Consider the following 18,762-nt stretch of genomic DNA (forward strand, 5'->3'; position numbering starts at 1 on the left):
GCAAAGACGTTTTGAAACTCCAGCCTCGTGGACATTCCAGTATCCTGAGTTTGTATTTGAAGATTCTTGTATTGCAAATTATTTCTTGTCTGTTATCTTTTGGCAAGTCTCGCACAGTTTGGCAAGGCTTGTGTTTATCACAGCTAATTATTTCGCAGAAGCATTACAAGGTTTCTGTTCCCTTTGGATTGTGTTTGAATTGTTGGAAAAGGGCGTGGGTCAGAACAAGTCATAAGAAGCTAATGAAATAAGTAATAGGAAATATGAGAAGGATAATAGTTATACAGCCCTACTAGATGGTTTGACATCCCAGGGCATAAAACAATGTTGTGGGAATTAGTTGTTTAGCAGAGTGTAATGCCCTGTAGTGTCATCTTGAGGGAAGAAGTTGAAACAGCTTATGTCCAGGATGTGAGAAAGTATCTGTAGATATTTTCACAGCCCTCTTTTTGGTTCGTGCAGTATAAGGTCCTCAATGAAAGGCAGGCTGGTTGCCATTATTTTTTCTGCAGTCCTAACATTGAAGTCTATCTTGTTTGCTATGCCAAACCAAACAGTTATAAAGGTGCAAATGACAGTCTCAATAACTCCTTTGTAGAACTGTAGAACTGTATCAGCAGCTCCTTGTGCTTTTTTAATAATGTTTTTGATGTTAGGTGTCCTATTATAGAACCTAGAAACATGAAGGTTACTATTGTTAGTATTGTGTTATTTAGTATTGTAAGAGATGGAAGATTAGTAGGAGGCTTCTCCTAAAATCTACTATCACCTCTATAGTTTTGAGTGTATTCAAATCAAGATTGTTTTGGCTGCACCATAGGGCCAATTGTTTCAATTTCCCATCTGTATGCAGATTCACCATCTTGAATGAAACCAATCACTGCTGTATCATCTGCAAACTTCAGTACTTTAACAGAGGAATCTTTTGTGATGCAGTTGTTAGTGTAGAGAGAAAAGAGTAATGGGAGAGCATACAGCCCTGAGAGGCACCTGTGTTAATTGTACAGGTATTTGATATGATTTTGCCTAGCTTTACCTGCTGCTTTCCATCTGTTAGAAAGCTTATGATCCACTTACAAGTGTGGTCAAACACAATTAACTGAGTCAGTTTAGTGAGAAAAATATCTGTAACGATGGTATTGTATGCGAGCTGAAGTCTACAAAAAAGTCCCTTGCATAGATCCTTGGAGATTCAAAATGTTGTAAGATGTTGTGCAGTGCTATATCAATAGCATCATCTGCCAATCTATTTGCTCGGTTGGCAAATTGCAAGGGGTCTAACAGCAGGTCTGTGATGGTTTTCAGGTGTACCAGCACTAACCTTTCAAGGGTTTTCACAACTACGGATGTCAGAGTAACTGGTCTGTAGTTGTTCAGCTACATGGAATGATAGTAAAGTGTTTGAAGCACCAAGGAAATCTCTAGTGATTTATTAACAGTGTAGATGGGGGCACAAACTTTCAAGCAAGAGGAGTTACCTTGTAGGGGCCTGGTGCTTTTCCATGCTTTTGTCTGTAAAATAGACCTCACATATCTTTTTCTGTGATCACCAGAGGTGGTGGGCCCAGAGGGATGGAGTAAGTTCAGTCCATATTGTGATTTTTATTATTGTGATTTCTTACAACTTTTGCTTATACTGTTTCCTATCAGATACTGTTCCTTATACTGTTTCCTATCAGGTACTTAGGAGCTCAACAGCACAAGGAAACAACAATCAATGACTTAATATCCAGCTACCAACTCCCTAATTAGCAACTAAAAGCTACACACAATCAGGGACCATATAAATACAACAGTCCAGTGCACATATTAGAGAGAGAAGAGAGGGAGGGAGGGAGGGAGGGAGAGAAAGGGAGAGGGAGGGAGGGAGGGAGGAGGGAGGGAGGGAGGGAGAGAGAGAGAGAGAGAGAGAGAGAGAGAGACTGAAAGCTTGGGAGAAAAAGAACTTTGGTCCTGGTGTTGACTCAGACTGGATCCTACAAAATTATCCTGGGACACATATATTTGTCTTTACTAGCAAGAGATATGGGCAGCCAGTGTTTCCTATCGTTTTACAGTACCTTAAAATATGTCTATGCTGGAGCTGCATATATTGGGTAATTTAGAAGCACAGTAATTAAATACATTTTGAAAAATAAATCAAATAATTTGATTAATTGATTTTAGCAGTGTGGATGTTTCTCAAAGTAGAAAAAATGTTAAGTGAGCTTTATGTTCATATTCTACATAAGGGGTGTCAAACTGGCAGCCTGCGGGCCAGATGCATCACACGCAGGTCACGCTCACCCTGGCTCCACAAAGGCAAAAAATGTCGTGATACACATGACATCACATGATGCAATCAAATTTAACACCCATGGTCTACATAAAGCTAGCATCTGAAGTAAAAAAAAAATTTCCTATTGCACACCATTTTTTACTCCTACATTAAAAAAATATATATTCTAAGTTCACATGAAAAGCTTGATGCCAAGACCAATTATTTTAACAGATGGCAATGAACATCTGTTCATTGTGAAGAACATAGTATTTTTTAAAAAAAGTAAACAAAAATTGCTCAAGTTCATTTATAATGTAAAGTTAAAGATCTTTTTTTGTATTTAATACTTTGATTTCTCCTTTGTATTTAATCATAATTTTGTCAGTCAATTCAAAAGCCTGTTATCTAAATTTTTTCTTATTCAGTTTACTATTAACACATTATTGATAACAAAGCCATATAGCTTCTACCACTGTAATGATCTCATTGTGTAATTTGCATTTGTATCTTTTTTTTCTCAGAGAATTCAAGGCAACATACTTTTCTTCATTTTATCTTCAAAACAAATCTCTGAGGAAGACAGGACTAAGACAAAAGCCATTGACAGCAATGGTCAAATTTGAGAGGATACAGGTAGTCCTCACTTAATGACCACAACTGGGACCAGTAGCGCCATTGTTAAATGCCGCAATCACTAAGCAAAACATCACATGACTGTGACGGGTTTATTATCTCACTACTCCTTTAATTGTTAAGTAAAGTATTGGGATCATTAAGCAAAACATCATGTGACTATGATTTATGATTTAATTTCTACTTTCTCTATTACTTCTGTCATAAACCAGTTGCAGAGCACACAACTGGTGACCATGTGGCTGCAGAATGTTGCAATGGTTGTAAGGATATGCTGGTTGTGAAGTATCCAAATGATGATCACATGACCATGAGATGCTACTATGGTTGTAACAGCTTTTTTTTTTATAGCAAGGTAACATTCCAAACAAGACAGATGATAAGCAATGACTCTCATACTGGCCTTTATAAAACTTACATCTTCTTTTTTATAGAACTACAATTAAACTGCAGTTGAATGACAGAATTATGCTAAATTTGCAGCCAGATATTTATTTCACATATTACCACATATTTGTACCGTGTTTCTCCAACAATACGGCCTCCACCAATAGGAAGGCCCAGCATGTTTTATTGGCATAAAATCAAATGAAGCCCCTTCCCCCAAATTTAGGCCTATTTTAAAACATGCAAAATAAGGGGGAAGGGTGGGGGAACTTGCCATTAGGAGCGCCCTGCGGGCAGCAATTCCTCGCCACCAGCTGCTCCTAATGGGCGATCATGGCAGAGCGCAGAGAGCTCCCTACTCCTGCAGACCCGAGACCGTTAGTGCTTGCCGCTGTTGGTTTCCCTTCTGCCCATACCGCCGCCACGTTTGGAGCTGCCACTTCTACATTTGGAGCACCGCCGCCGTTTGGAGCTGCTGCTTCCGCGTTTGGAACCCCACCGCTGTTTGGAGCACTGCCACTGTTTGGAGTTGCCATATCCGCATTTGGAGCTGCTGCCACGTTTGGAGCTGCCGCTTCCGCGTTTGGAGCACTGCCGCTGTTTGGAGCACCACCGCCATTTGGAGCGCCGCCGCCACTGACCTTCCCTGTCTGCTTTCTTCTGCAGCTAATGAGGCACATCCAGCTAAGACAGCTGCTGGCCCTTTGTGAAGCCTTGCAGTATATCCACCTTCTCCTGGTCCCACTGGCCCATCAACACTCCCTAGCACCCACCCACAGCACCTATGAACTGTCCATGCTTCTGATTTGAGATTGCCACTTTTTTCCACTTAAAAAACCCACATAGTCCTAGGGCAACATCATCAACTGGAACTGCCATTGCTAAGCAATGCAATCAATGTGATATCATAGTTTATGACTGCAAGTAGAGGGCTCCAGATGGGGAATGATTAGTTCATAGATTTGTTCCCCAAAATGTGAAAACAAAGGAAGCTATCACGAACTCAAAACATTGGCATTCTAACACGAGCTCTGGATCTATAGATCACTCTAATCTTTCAAAATTTGGCATAACCTAGAAATTCTTTGATGTAACAAAATCTGGGGGAAAGATCTTAGCAAACCTTAATAATAAATAGGAACTAAACATATATTTGTTTAAATCCAATGCAGCCATTCCAAAAACATATATACATGTAAAAGAATTAAGTGCTCCTTTTTGCCAGCCTTTTGTAGGTGATCTCTACTAGAAGCTGCCACTTTTTAAAAATCTATCTCCCTACATTGTCAGTTTCTGTTTGCAATTCATGCTATCAGATTGCTTGTAACTCATAACTAGAAATCAGTTTACCATTCTAGGACATATCAATATTACTTTCTAAATGAACTTCAAAACAATTGTTCAACGTTATTAATAAGGGTTTTTTATTTAGAAGTTAATGAACAGTGAAGGAATCAGCTTTCTAGCACTTAGTAAAGCTCTCTCCATTCAGGACAATGCTAGTACACTTTAGAAATAATTTTATTTTTAAAATTATTTTTTGTTGAACAATAAGTAGCAAACACTAACAAGTAATTGAGTAACAAATTCACAATACAGCCTCTAAAAAGTAAGTAGATTTAAACAGGTAATGACATATTCACATATATCGCATTGCATAATGCTATGGATAGTTTGTTTCAATTAATGCAAAATTCATCTGAGCTTGATAGAATTGTGATTCCTGCCTCTGATGTTTATTACTTTATTTGCAGCCTTTTTTTAACACGGTAATTGAAGAGACTTTAGTAATCCATATCTCAATTGTCCCCTTCATGGATCACTGCCTTGTCATGGCGAAGAGGCTTGCGTAGCTCAATGAAGCTATGAGTTATACTGTGCAGGGCCACCCAAGATGGACAGGTCATAGCAGAGAGCTCTGACAAAACGTGATCCACTGGAGAAGGAAATAGCAACCCACTCCAGTATCTTTGCCATGAAAACCCCATGGACAGTACCAAAAGGCAAAAAGATATGACACTGGAAGATGAGCCTCTCAGGTCGGAAGGTGTCCAATATGCTATTGGAGAAGAGCAGAGGGCTAGTACTAGTACCGCCAGAAAAAATGAAGCAACTGGGTCAAAGCCGAAAGGACACTCCGCTGTATCTGGTGGTAAAAGGAAACTCCGTTGCTGTAAAGATCTATATTGCATAGGAACCTGGAATGTAAGATCGTTGAATCAAGGCAAGCTGGACGTGGTCAAACAAGAGATGACAAGACTGAACATTGACATCTTCGGAATCAGTGAACTAAAATGGACAGAAATTGGTGAATTTAATTCAGATGACCATCAGGTATACTACTGTGGGCAAGAATCCCTCAGAAGAAATGGAGTAGCCTTCACAGTCAATAAAAGAGTAGAGAAAGCAGTACTGGGATACAATCCCCAAAATGACAGAATGATCTCAGTTCGAATCCAAGGCAAACCATTCAACATCACAGTAGTCAAGTCTATGCCCCAATTACTGGTGCTAAAGAGGATGAAGTTGGACGGTTCTATGAAGCCCTACAACACCTTCTAGAATTAACACCAAAAATGATGTTCTTATCATCATGGGGAATTGGAATGCTAAAGTAGGAAGCCAAAAGATAACCAGAATAACAGGCAAGTTTGGCCTTGGAGTACAAAATGAAATAGGGCACAGGCTGGTATAATTTTGTCAAGAGAATACGATGGTCATAGCAAACACTCTTTTCCAACAACCCAAGAGACAACTCTACACATGGACATCATCAGTCAACACAGAAATCAGACTGTGCTCTGCAGCCAAAGATGGAGAAGCTCTATACAGTCAGTAAAAACAAGACCAGGAGTTGACTGTGGCTCAGATTATGAGCTTCTCTTTGCAAAATTTACGCTTAAATTGAGAAAGTAGGGAAAAGCACTAGATCACTCAGGTATGAACTAAATCATATCCCTGATGAATATACAGTAGAAGTGACAAATAGATTTAAGGAATTAGATCTGATAGACAGAGTGCCTGAAAACTATGGGCGGAGGCTCGCAACATTATACGAGAGGTAGCAAGTAAAACCATCCCAAAGAAAAAGAAATGCAAGAAAACAAAATGGCTGGCTGAGGAAGCTTTGCAAATAGCTGAGGAAAGAAGGGAAGCGAAAGGCAAGGGAAAAGAGAAAGATACATCCAATTGAATGTAGAATTCTAGAGAATAAGCTAGAAGAGATAAGAACACCTTCATAAATGAACAGTGCAAAGAAATAGAAGAAAACAATAGAATAGGGAGGAGCAGAGATCTCTTCAAGGAAATTGGAGATATGAAAGGAACGTTTCATGCAAAGATGGGCATGATAAAGCACCAAAATGGCAGGGACCTAACAAAGGCAGAAGAGATTAAGAATAGGTGGCAAAACTACACAGAAGGACTATACAAAAACAAGCTTAACATCCCTGTTAACCACGATGGGGTGGTCACTGACCTCGAGCCAGACGTCCTGGAATGTGAAGTCAAATAGGCTTTAGGAAGTCTGAGCAACAACAAAGCTAGTGGAGGTGACAGTATTCCAGCTGAGCTATTCAAAATCTTAAAAGACATGCAGTAAAAGTGCTATATTCAATATGTCAGCAAATCTAAAAACTCAACAGTGGCCACAGGATTGGAAAAGGTCAGTTTACATTCCAATTCCAAAGGGCAATGCCAAAGAATGTTCAAACTACCGCACCATTGCACTCATTTCACATGCTAGCAAAGTTATGCTCAAAATCCTACAAGCTAGGCTTCAGCAGTATGTGGACCGAGAGCTACCAGAAGTACAGGCAGGATTTCGAAGAGGCAGAAGAACTAGAGTACAAATTGCCAACTTATGCTGGATCATGGAGAAAGCTAGGGAGTTCCAGAAAAGGGACGTTGGTCCTACCTGAACGCTTCTTCTTGGGGAGCCGAAGGGAGAATCCAGGATGGGGTAGTCTCTAATCTCATAGCTCTGCAGACCAAGTTGAAAAACTGAGGACACACCCACTGGTAACGGTCCCCAGTTCTGAACGTCAAAGCGGATCCAGCTGCTCCTCGTCCTCTAACAGATAGCCTATTTGATACTGCGAGAAAAAAACATTTCCTCCCTACTCCGACCAGACAGAATACAGGATAGGATTGGATTCTCCCTTCGGCTCCCCGAGAAGAAGCGTTCAGGTATGACCAACGCCCCTTCTCCACTGAGCTGAAGGGAGAATTCAGAATGGGACATACCAAAGCTGGCTGATGGCTGTCCTACGGGAGGGAACTGGATTGGTCAGAGGTCCCCACTTCTACATGAACGCCCTGCAGGACTCGTCTTCCAAAGGACGCCTCTGCTGAGGCAAAGGAGTCAATTTTATAATGTCTTATGAATGGGGTCACAGATGACCAAGTCACAGCTCTACAAAAGTCCAGAACCGAAGCCTGCGTTGCCCAGGCTGCAGTAGTCGCCGCACTCCTGGTTAGGTACACAGTGATTCTCCAGGGCACAGGAAGAGCCAGTAACTCATAGGCCTTCACAATACAGGCTCTAAGCCAGTGACCCACGGTAGATGGTGTCATCCCGTGACCCAAAGTTGACGGCTGAAAGGAAATGAACAGGGCTTCAGTCCTCCTAAAAGAGTTAGTCCTTTTGATGTATATACGGAGGGCCCTCCTAACGTCCAAGGTGTGCCACTTTCTGTCCAGTGAATTTGCCTGAAGTCAGGCAAAATCAACTCCTGTGAGCGATGGAATAAGAAGTTCACCCTGGGCAGAAAGGTAGGGCCCAACCGCAGAACCACCCTGTCTGAATGGAAAATGCACAGGTTCTTTCTGATGGATAAGGCCGTCAACTCCGAGATACACGTGGCTGAAATAATGGCCACTAAGAATGACACCTTGCACGTGAGTAGGCGAAGACTGACTTCACACAAGGGTTCAAATGGGGGAGAAGTCAGTGCCTGCAGGACCCTAGGCAAATCCCAGGTGGGGTAACGGTGGACCACTGGTGGCTTCAAATTAGTGGCTCCCCTAAGGAAGGCTTTCACCCTGGGGTGTTGGGCCAGAGTGGTTGAGTCCTTGACCAAAAAAAACAAGGCCAAGGCAGCCACCTGTCTCTTCAAGGTACTGTGATCAAGACCTCTGTCCAACCCGTCCTGCAGGAACTCTAACACATTTGCCATAGAAACAGCAGTAGGTTCCAATAGGTGACTGGCACACCAACCGCAGAAAATCCTCCATGATGCGTCGTATATCCTGGTCATGGAAGGTCTTCTGGCCACCTGGATGGTCTGAATGACCCTTCTGGAAAACTTCTCCTGTTTCAGGAGCACCCGCTCAAGTGCCAGACGGTCAACCGAAACCAGGCTGGATCTGGGTGCTCAATTGGGCTGAGGGAGATCCTGTGCAGGTCTGACGACCAACAGGCCCACCAGGTCGGCGAACCATGGGCACCTGGGCCAGTAAGGGGCTACCAACAGAACCTCCGCCCTCTCTGTCAGTACCTTTCTGATTGTCCCCAGAATCAGGGGAAGGGGGAAGGCATACAATAGCCCTTGGGGCCACCTGCACCAGAGAGCATTGACCCCTTCTGCTCCCGGTGCTGGGAACCATGCAAAGAACCTCGAGAGCTGTGAGTTCTCCAGAGATGCAAAGAGATCCAGAATCGGACGGCCGAACCATTCTGTCATCTCCTGGAACAGACTGGGATGCAGTCGACATTCCGACTTGTCAACTGTGGCCCTGCTCAACCAGTCTGCTTGCACATTGGAAACTCCCGAGATGTTTCCTGCTCGCTGGGACAACAGGTGTCTCTCCACCCACCTGAACAACCAAGTCGCCTCCTGCATTAGAGATCTGGAGCGAGTGTCCCCCCGCCAGTTTATGTGGGCCTTGGTGGCCACATTGTCTGTGAGGAGAAGAACCTGTCTCCCCATCACCTTAGATCCTTGAGAGTTAAACGGGCAGCCCCGAGCTCTAGCCAATTTATGTTGTGGGTGAGCTCCTCCCGTGACCACCTAACCTGGACTCCCAGGTGGGCCCCGCAACCATACAGACTGGCATTGGTGGTGATGGTAATCCTCTGAGGCTCCCTGTATAAGCAACCCTGATCCATGGCTCGGGACTGCCACCAATGGAGAGAATGAAGAACCAGCAAGGGGATGCGAACCCTCCTTGGTGAGTCGCCCTGCCTGCCTTTTTGGTAGGGGAGCAGGAACCACTGCAGGGTTCGGGCATGGAAGCGGCCCTTGGACGATCCTGATGCACGATATCATCTTGCCAAGAAGTTGAGACAGCAAGGCACCTCTCTGGCAGACAAGATCTGTGATATGACGTCCCTTATACCAGTGATCCCCAACCTTTTTTATGCCGCGCCCGGTACCGCATCAGCTGGGCGCCGCGGCCCAGTACCAGCATCAACTGGGTGCTGCCATCTTTTTGATGAAAAAGCCCGTGACCTCACCGAAGCACTTTTTCATCAAAAAGATGGCGGCGCTTAGCGCTTCCGGTGAGCTTTTCGGTAGAAATGGCTTTCTACCCGGAAAAGCTCACCGAGGTGGAGCCATCTTTTTGATGAGTGCTTCCGTGAGCTTTCTACCCGAAAGCTCACCGGAAGCACTTTTTATCAAAAAGATGGCGGCGCCCAGCAACCAGCGGCCCGGTAAGACTTGTTCCGCTGGACTGGTCCCGGTCCGCTGGACCGGCGGTTGGGGACCCCTGCCTTATACTGTCTCAACGCTCCTGTGAGAGAAAGACCTGGCCAGTTAAGGTGTCTATGATAGCCCCCAAATGCAAGAGATGGTTCGATGGTACTAGGTGGCATTTGTCCAGGTTTATCAAGAACCCATGCTCTCGAAGGATCCTGATTATTGACATCATATCCTCCTCCGCCTGGGGTCTGGAAGAGGATGCTATCAGGATGTCATCCAAATAGCATTGGATCCTTATAGGTAAGGATCTGAGGTATGCTGCTACGGCCGCCAGGAGCTTGGTAAAAGTCCGTGGGGCTGATGACAGGCCGAACGGGAGAGCCCTGTATTGAAAATGGTGGCCGCCATAGCAAAACCTCAGGAACTAACGGTGTTTGGGGTCTATGGGCACATGGAGGTAGGCCTCTGTCAGGTCTACCGAAGCTAAAAAAAAATCTCCCTCCCGCAGGCCCTGTAGGATAGAGTGGAGGGAGTGCAACTTGAATCTTTGGTAGATTGGATGCCTGTTGAGCTGTTTCAAGTTGAGGATTGCTCGCCACCCCCTACCCCCCGAGGCCTTTGAAATCCCAAACCAAATTGAATAGAATCTCTGTCTCTCCTGGTCTCCAGGAACCGGCTGGATGGCCTAAACGTCCAGCAGATGGTGGATCACTGATTCCATGAGATCTCTCTTTGAGGGGTCCCTTGAGACAGGGCAGCACATAAAGGCACTGGGGGGGCGGAAAGAAACTCCCGAGAGACCTGACCATAAAGTTGTCAGGATCCAAGCGTCCGTCGTGATGTTCCCACCTCTGCCAGAACAGTCCCAGGCGGCCCCCTGTGGGAGAGGAGGCTTGGGTGTCACTTGTTGCATCTAAAAGGTCTGTTGGAACCCCAAAAGGACCTTCTGTCATCTTGCCTCTGATGCCCTCCGGCAGCAAAGGCCGGTCTATCGGCCTGAAATGAGGATCTTTGGAAGAAGGGCCTACTTTGACGGGGAAAGCTTGCCCCAGCTTCCCTCTGTTTAAAGGAGGGCTTTCTGTAATAGGGTGGAGACCTGTAATCAAAACGCCTCCCTTGGGAGGGCAGGATCTATCGCTTGTCCCTGGTTTCCATCAAAAAAGGGATCCAAGGCCTTCCCCAAAAGCCTCTCTCCCTTGAAGGGAGCAAATGCCAGCTTCCATTTGTTTCTAGCGTCCATCTGCCAATTTCTTAGCCAGATGAGCCTACGTGCTGTTACAGATGAGGCCATGGCTCTGGAAGAAATTTTGGCTGACTTGAGGGTGGCATTAGCTGTCGATTGAGCTGCGGCTATTATCTAAGTCTTGATGCACCCTGAGGTCCTCAGGTGGGATTCTACTCTGCAGCTGCCACAACCACCCATTAAATAAGGTAGACTCAGACCCACTGGGGCGAGTGTACCCCCAAGGGACTCCCACTGCTTTTTAAGCACATTCATAAACGTCTGGGGCACAGGTACAGCGTCTACCACAGATGCTTTCTCAGTGAATAGGTAATCTTCCTGATCCTCCCCCTCTGGGGGAAGATCCTGGATGACCTTGTCCCTTTTTTAAGATGAGCCATGCTCTTAGCCTTAACCAGCAGAGTCTTGAAGAGAACCAGCTGGAAAAGGTCCTTAAAGGAGGGGAGACCTGCTACCTCTGACTCCCTGTCCGAAAAGCCCTCTCTGGAAGGAGGCCCCTCTCAGAAACATAAGACTGGCTTCTTTCCGAAGGGGATGCAGAACGATTTCTGAAGTAGATCGGCTGTTCTGCAGAAGCCTGCCCCTGCCCCTGAGGAACGCCTATGTTGGTGTCCAAACCAGGCAGCTGGTGCAGCTGGTTGACTTAAGCCTGAAATTCTTGTCTAATTGTTTGGGAGATCCAGGCTCTCATGAAGGGGGTCTCCTCCAGCCACAACCCAGCCACTGTAGGGGTAAAGGTGGCTTTATTATTTTTTTATTTTCAGGCACAGGTCTGGTTCTGCTGGAGGCTTGGCTTCCAGGTGCAGCAATCAAAAATCCTTGTGGTGGCTCAGAATTATTATGAGTGGCTTTTGCCTCGATTTGGAGTTTTCCCTGCAAATCCTGAATACTTGAGCCACCAGGAGATCAGGCAGTCAAATATTGTCTATCTGCCAATTGGTCTTGCTGCCTGTCATCATGGAGTCTCTCACCACCTTATCAAACTCCTTATGTAGGGCTTTTTGTCTATGCCTGGCCTGCCTATTCTCTGCCCTAGAGGGTCTTTTAGGGGCTAGGGTCCTAGCTCTGATCCTAGCTGCTGCCTCCAGCCCAGCAGACCTGGACTTAGTTGATCCCCTTGCAGCTCTCTCGTACTCTGCTGAGGAGCTGATAATTCTTGGCCAGCTCCCTTGGTGGCCATTTTGAGCTCACCAAAAATAATTGTCACTGACAGGGAGAGAAAAAAGGAAAAAAGGGGCAAAAGAAAAATAAAAACAAAATTTATTTGATCTAAAGCTGTCTGCTTTGGTCACAGCAGCTGTCTATCACTTCAGGAGGCTAGTGCGACCCAGAAGTGGTGAGCTCAGCACAGCTCCGCAATTTTAGGCAAGAGTCAAAGCAAAAAGGAAAAAAAATAGCTGACTCTTTAAAATTGCTACAAGCCGACAGATCAGAGGCTTGCAAGCCAGTGCTGGCTGCACCGCAATCAATTTGGCAGTCTCAAGCGTCTCACAGCTGCCACGGTGCTCTGGTGACTGGACAAGGGGTCAGGATTCAATCCAGATGGCCAGTACCCCCCCCCCCGGGACAATCCTGGAGACGAACTGCAGAATTGTCCCGAAACGTCTGAAATGGCCGCCGACGCCGAAAAGGGGCAGAAGCGCCTCGTGGTTTTCATGGCTAGCACAGATCAATAAGAACGGACCAGGAGAAAGTGAGTTGAATAAGACACTGACTCCTGCCCTCCCAGCCCGGGCCACACGGGCTCTCAGGGGCACCTCCAACCAAATATACAATCACAATTCCAAAAACCAGTCCACCAGCATTTTTTTTTTTAAAAAAGGCAGTCAAAAAGAAAAAAAAGAAAGAAAAAAAAGTGCTAACCGGCAAGCTGGCTAGCTGTCAAACCTGCTCTAAGCCTCTCGAAGAGAAAAAACCTCAATCCAGAGGGTGATTCTTCTACAATCTTAACTATTCAGAGCCCTTAAAGGGTGGTCTGAACAGGATGAGACCGAGTGAAGAACTGGGGACCGTTACCAGGAGGTGTGTCCTCAGTTTTTCAACTCGGTCTGCAGAGCTATGAGACTAGAGACTACCCCATCCTGGATTCTCGGCTCAGTGGAGAAACATATAATTCTGCTTCATTGACTATGCGAAAGCCTTTGATTGTGTGGATCATAACAAATTGTGGCAAGTTCTTAAAGAGATGGGAGTACCAGACCATCTTATTTGTCTCTTGAGAAACCTGTATGGAGGTCAAGAAACAACAGTGAGAACTGGACACAGAACCACTGATTGGTTCAAAATTGAGAAAGGAGTTCAGCAAGGCTGTTGCCCTGTCTATTTAACTTATATGCAGAGCACATCATGAGAAAGGCAGGACTAGATGAATCACAAGTTGGGCTCCAAGATGGGGACTACAACCAATAAATTAAAAGACACTTGCTCCTGGGGAGGAAAGCTATGGCAAATCTAGACAGCATACTAAAAAGAAGAGACATCATCCTGCCAACAAAAGTGTATATAGTCACAACTATGGTTTTCCCAGTTTCAATGTATTGTTTGTGAAAGTGGGACCATAAGGAAGGCTGAGCCCCAAAGAATTGAGGCCTTTGAATTATGGTGCTAGAGAAGACTCCTGCAAGGCCCTTGGACTGCAAGGCGATCAAACCGGTCAGTCGTAGAGGAGATTAACTTTGACTGCTCTTTAGAAGGCCAGATCCTGAAGATGAAACTCAAATACTTTGGCCACCAAATGAGAAGGAAGGATGCACTGGAGAAGAGCCTAATGCTGGGAACAACTGAAGAAAGGGATGGCCGAGAATTAGGTGGCTGGATGGTGTCATTGAAACAGTCGGTGTGAGCTTAAATGGACTCCAGAGTAGAGGACAGGAAGGCCTGGAGGAACGTTGTCCATGGGGTCATGATGGGTCGGACATGACTTTGTGACTAACAACAACAATCTCAATTGTTAGATTATTGAAGGTTTTCTAGCATTGAGCAATTATTCAGCTATTAAAATTAAGAAAGCAATAGGTGTCTTTATTTTAAACAAAAGGTTTAAATAAATGCAGTAACACTATCTACATTTAGAATTAACTAAGAATATAGAAATAAAAAACTAACTTTTTAATACATGTGTACTGTAGTTTTAGGCAACAAGCAAGTCTGTAAAAACATCCTACCATCCTACTTTGCAACAATTTTACAGTATTTTCTAATTTACAACCCATTCGGTGAAGACTTAAGTTTTGTAAAAGAAAAAAAAACACTATAAGAAAGACAACTACTTTCCAGGTTTGTACAGCCTATGTGCCTTATACAGTAGCCAAATGAAGCACATCAACAATGTGTATAGCTGTCATGCAACACAGGCATAAAACAAAATGCAAATGTGGAATTTAAAGGAACTCATTGCTTTTTTGTCATCAATAGTTCTGTGTGTTCCAGCAAAAATTATAGGAAATGTTTTAGCTGTTTCAATATGTTTTATGGCAATACAATAGACAATTTACTTTACCAGTTCTATAGTGTAGAATATGTGATACATAGGTTGTTAATAGTGCCATACAAAAAAGATTTGGCAGCATCCAGATACTGCTAAGGAAGCTAATACATCAATTAATGTATATATCATAGCCCAGGCTTGGGACTCAGACTCCAAAGCTGAAAAAGCTGCTTCAGTTGAGCCTGCACAATGTCTATTCAGGAAGGAAAAAGCCAGACATCACATAAGGCTGATCCATCACCAGCACTACCTGAGTAGCTGGACCTGTCAGGAAAGGACCCTGCACCAGAAGGAAGAACAGAACAGAGGAAACCTGCTGGTTACTTGTCAAGCAATGGAGTAAACCAGTATTTTTCAACCATGGTAGCTTGAAGATGTGTGGACTTCAACTCCCAGAATACTCCAGGTAGCATGTTGACTGCTGAATTTTGACAGCTGAAGCCCACACATCTTCAAGCTGCCAAGATAGAGAAACACTGAAATAAACATTCTGATTGCTGATAACTTTAAAAAATGCAGCCTTTAAAAAAATGTTTTCTTTGCTTATGTTCTTTGCTGGAAATAATATCTGGCTCATGCATGACTTCTCTTGCACTATAGACCCTTGGACTAGCTGATAACCTTGACAGAATGATTTTGGATGAGTTTTCTGCATACTCCTCTTTAAAAACAAAATTCACAGGCAAGCCTTCACTTTGTTTGACAGTCCTTGCTATTGTCCTCTGAAAGTAAAATTGATAATCTCCTAAAAAAATCGTATGTGTGTGTGTAAATACACATACACACACAAAACCTGAAGCAGGACAGCATGCTGTGATCTTTTAAGTTCTATTGATTAAAAAGCACCACCAACTGTGTCTCCTCGCTTAGTTTTTAAATATTGCATTTTTATGAGAGATTTGTTTACATAAAGATTGACCTATTTCTTTTATGCAGAATGACTGCAATCCTCTTGGTTGTAAAAAAAATTGTACTATATTTGAATACATTTCTTAAAAGCACTGAAGGTGAAGGGCTCTAAATAAACATTGTTGGATTCTGGCCTTTTGGAAAACATTGGGAAATAGCCCAATTCCAATTTAATACCACTTAAGATTTGCAAAATAATTAATAATGTATATGTACAAACAAATCCAACTGTCAGATGAGTAAGATAGAATTATCCCAAATATTTCCTTCTCCAACCAATTAGACACAATTTCATTCAAATTTATCCTTGTAAGAAGGCCTCCTGTTCTTCTATGTTCTGCACAGTACATCTTGTTTCTATTATTACTCTATTAAGCAAGCACACAATTTCCCTTCTACTATACAGCTAACATTTTCTTTCAAACCCAATTTCCAGTAGAGCCAGGAAATCAGGAAGGGTAGGGGGAGGTAACTGGATCACCTCTTCAATCAGCATTTCTAGAGGAAAAACCTTATCGCCTGAGGGGTAGATTAAGGCCCGTCCTTTGAACGCAAGACCTGCAAAATGAACAGACGCCTATTTCTACTGGACAGAAACAAGCCGCATTTATAGTCAAACCCCCCCCCCCCCCAAGGCACGGGCTCACATTTGCAATAGTGCCGAATATCTGATGTTTTTTCGATGTTTTATCCGCCCCTCCCCCGCCCCCCGGCACGAGCTCACATTTTTAAGTATATAAAGGGAATATGCTCGGAAAGGAGAAGAAAGATCTTTGCCGGCCTATTGACGAGAGTAAATCATATTCGGGTGAGAGTGCGTTCTGTTTCGGGAAATGAATGAGACAGACACATGGCAAGATTTCGCCGAGGGAGATTTCGCCATAAAGCACATGCGGCACGGAAACACGCATGGTTGGAAGAGCAAGAGGGGGCCGAGTTTTTAGGCAATTTGTATTTGCGAAGGGGAGGAGTTGCAGGCACGAATGTTAGAAAATACAGTAATTGAATATCAGAAAATAATTGTAAGCGGAAAGGGGGAGGGGGAAGAGGGGAAAAAAACCTCGAATATGTCGGGGTAATCGAAGATTCGGGAAAACAGAAGATTCAAGAGTTGGCGGTAAAGGAGACCCGGGGAGGGAAGAAGGGGATATGCCGCGTATTTGGGGACGGGAGGGCGAGTGGGCAGGAAAGAAACACACCGGGGCAAAACTGGCAGGCTGCCCCACTCTTCCCACGCCGACCTAGACGACAAAACTCATTTGGTGCAGAGGCCTGCGGAGAGCCGTGGCTCTTGCTGCAAGAGCGACCCAGCAAGCAGTCCGGACCTCTCCTCTCCCCCGTAGCTAAGGAAGGGAAGGAAAAACAATTGTGGGCCGGCCAGGCAGCCATGAGTGGGTGGGTAGGCCAGAAAGGGCGAGTCGGCGAAATGAGGTGCCTCACCTGTGGCGCTGAGCATGAAGTCGAGAGTGCTGTGTCGCGCTGCTGCCATAATGAAGTAGAGCCCTGTGCCATGCCTGGTGGAACGGCCGTGGCTGTGCTGCGAGTGCCACTGCCTGCCTGCGCGGTGTGCGTGCGTGTGTGTTAGCACGCGAGGTGGAGGCCGGGGTTACCGCCGCTGTGTAAGAACCCGAAGGGGAGGGGCAAATGACTGGAAGCGATAAGTCGACGCTGGGTTGGGGGAGCTGAAAGCGGCTTTGGTAGGGATTCGTGGGAGGCGCGGGCGCCACCTCTCCATTTGCTGTTTTAGGAAGCCTGAAGGGGCGAGATGATGGCTTTTGTTTATAATCGGAGACAGACTCACTACTACTTTGGCTTCAAGGCCCTCCTGCAAAATAAAGGCGCTTCAAATAACACATTATATTGTGATGTCTCGAACGTTCCTATTCCAGGTTGTTTGGATTTCTTGTACACGTTATGCTTCGTTTTATTCTATGATGAGTGAAGCACCAAATTGAGGCTGGCTTAACGCAGACTAGGCCTAGTGTCCTCCTACATCGCAGTTTTATTTTTCGGTTCCAGAACAAATTCTGAAACGTAGCATATAAGAACAATGTGCTTTTAACCGTGTAATATAAAATGCTGCAAAGAACGAGACAGGAATCTCTTTTTTTTACAGAGAACGAAAGAAACGGCTTACTTGACAGAACAGAAAGGGTGAGTCAACAAACACCTGCATCTGTCAAGGAGGAATTTCTTCTATGCTTTTAGATGCCCCGAAGTCTCTAACAATTACCTTAACCAGTTCTCATTTACATGGAATTGCAGCAGGTGCCAATTTTTCACTCCCCCCAGAAATCACATTGCATATAATTAAAATTACTGAAGAAATATCTCTGTAATTGTTTTAAATGTATTTTAACAACTAGATCGTGCCTTAAAAACACAAACTGCAATTAGAACACTGGAAGACTAAGCATACAAATGAAACAGTAAATAATCAAGGAACTATTTGCATCTTTCCAAAGTCAAACTAGCTGATAAACATCTTCCAGAAATGAGGCAATGCTACAACTAAGCTAACAAGTTCAACATATGCTACATTATTTTCTCTTACTCTTTAAGGGGTTTTCTTTCCAATAACTGTTAGCTTTTGGGGAGGGAAGGTATTTGTGTGATTCTTATAAGCATACTTAATATGTGCTGAAGACATTTTGTTTCCCAGGACTTTTTTAAAAAATACTTCCTGTTTCCAGCCAACCAGACATTTAACAAACCTTCACTGAATTTCCATTGTAACTGAGAATAGCTAACTTAGGAACAAAGGCATAATTGTTGAGTTGCTATCACAACTATTTCTCCCCTTCCAGTGCACCACCTGCAGACAGTCATGCTTTGTTTTTCTCAAAGCAGTTCAACATTTTAGTTTTTCTTAGCTTGTAGAGGCTTTTCTTTTTGAATACTTTTGCTAAAATAATTAGCATTTGGTCTGAAAAATGTAGTACTCTTCATCTCAACAAAATTACCTCTGCATCGAGATACACATTGCATATTTGGAGTTTTTGCATATGGAAAAACTTTGCATTCACTTTGTGCTTGTGCAATACTGCTCCTTTTACATAAGGGATAATCCAGCATATATAAAGTCAAATAATTTATCTCATTCATTTACTAATATTTATATTCCATTCTGATGATTGAGCCAGTAAAATAAATACAGTACTATTATAAAACTGATGATTATATTAGCATTCAATACATT

At 44.0% G+C, this 18,762-nt stretch overlaps 1 protein-coding gene across 2 annotated transcripts in view; it reads right to left on the reverse strand.

Annotated features, from left to right (window-relative positions):
• Positions 1 to 17,200, reverse strand: part of SMS (spermine synthase) — a 76,426-nt gene extending 59,226 nt beyond the window's left edge. For both annotated transcript variants that reach the window (XM_087966928.1, XM_087966927.1), the window contains exon 1: positions 17,004 to 17,200. In XM_087966928.1, coding sequence (XP_087823054.1) covers positions 17,004 to 17,052 — 49 coding nt within the window. In that variant the 5' untranslated portion in view covers positions 17,053 to 17,200. The remainder of the gene's footprint in view (positions 1 to 17,003) is intronic.
• Positions 17,201 to 18,762: the final 1,562 nt, after the last annotated feature.

Source organism: Notechis scutatus, chromosome 5 (genome assembly GCF_049901735.1).
Source record: "Notechis scutatus isolate UNSWTSFEM ecotype Mainland chromosome 5, rNotScu1.2, whole genome shotgun sequence".
In the NCBI taxonomy this organism is placed as follows: Eukaryota; Metazoa; Chordata; class Lepidosauria; order Squamata; family Elapidae; genus Notechis; species Notechis scutatus.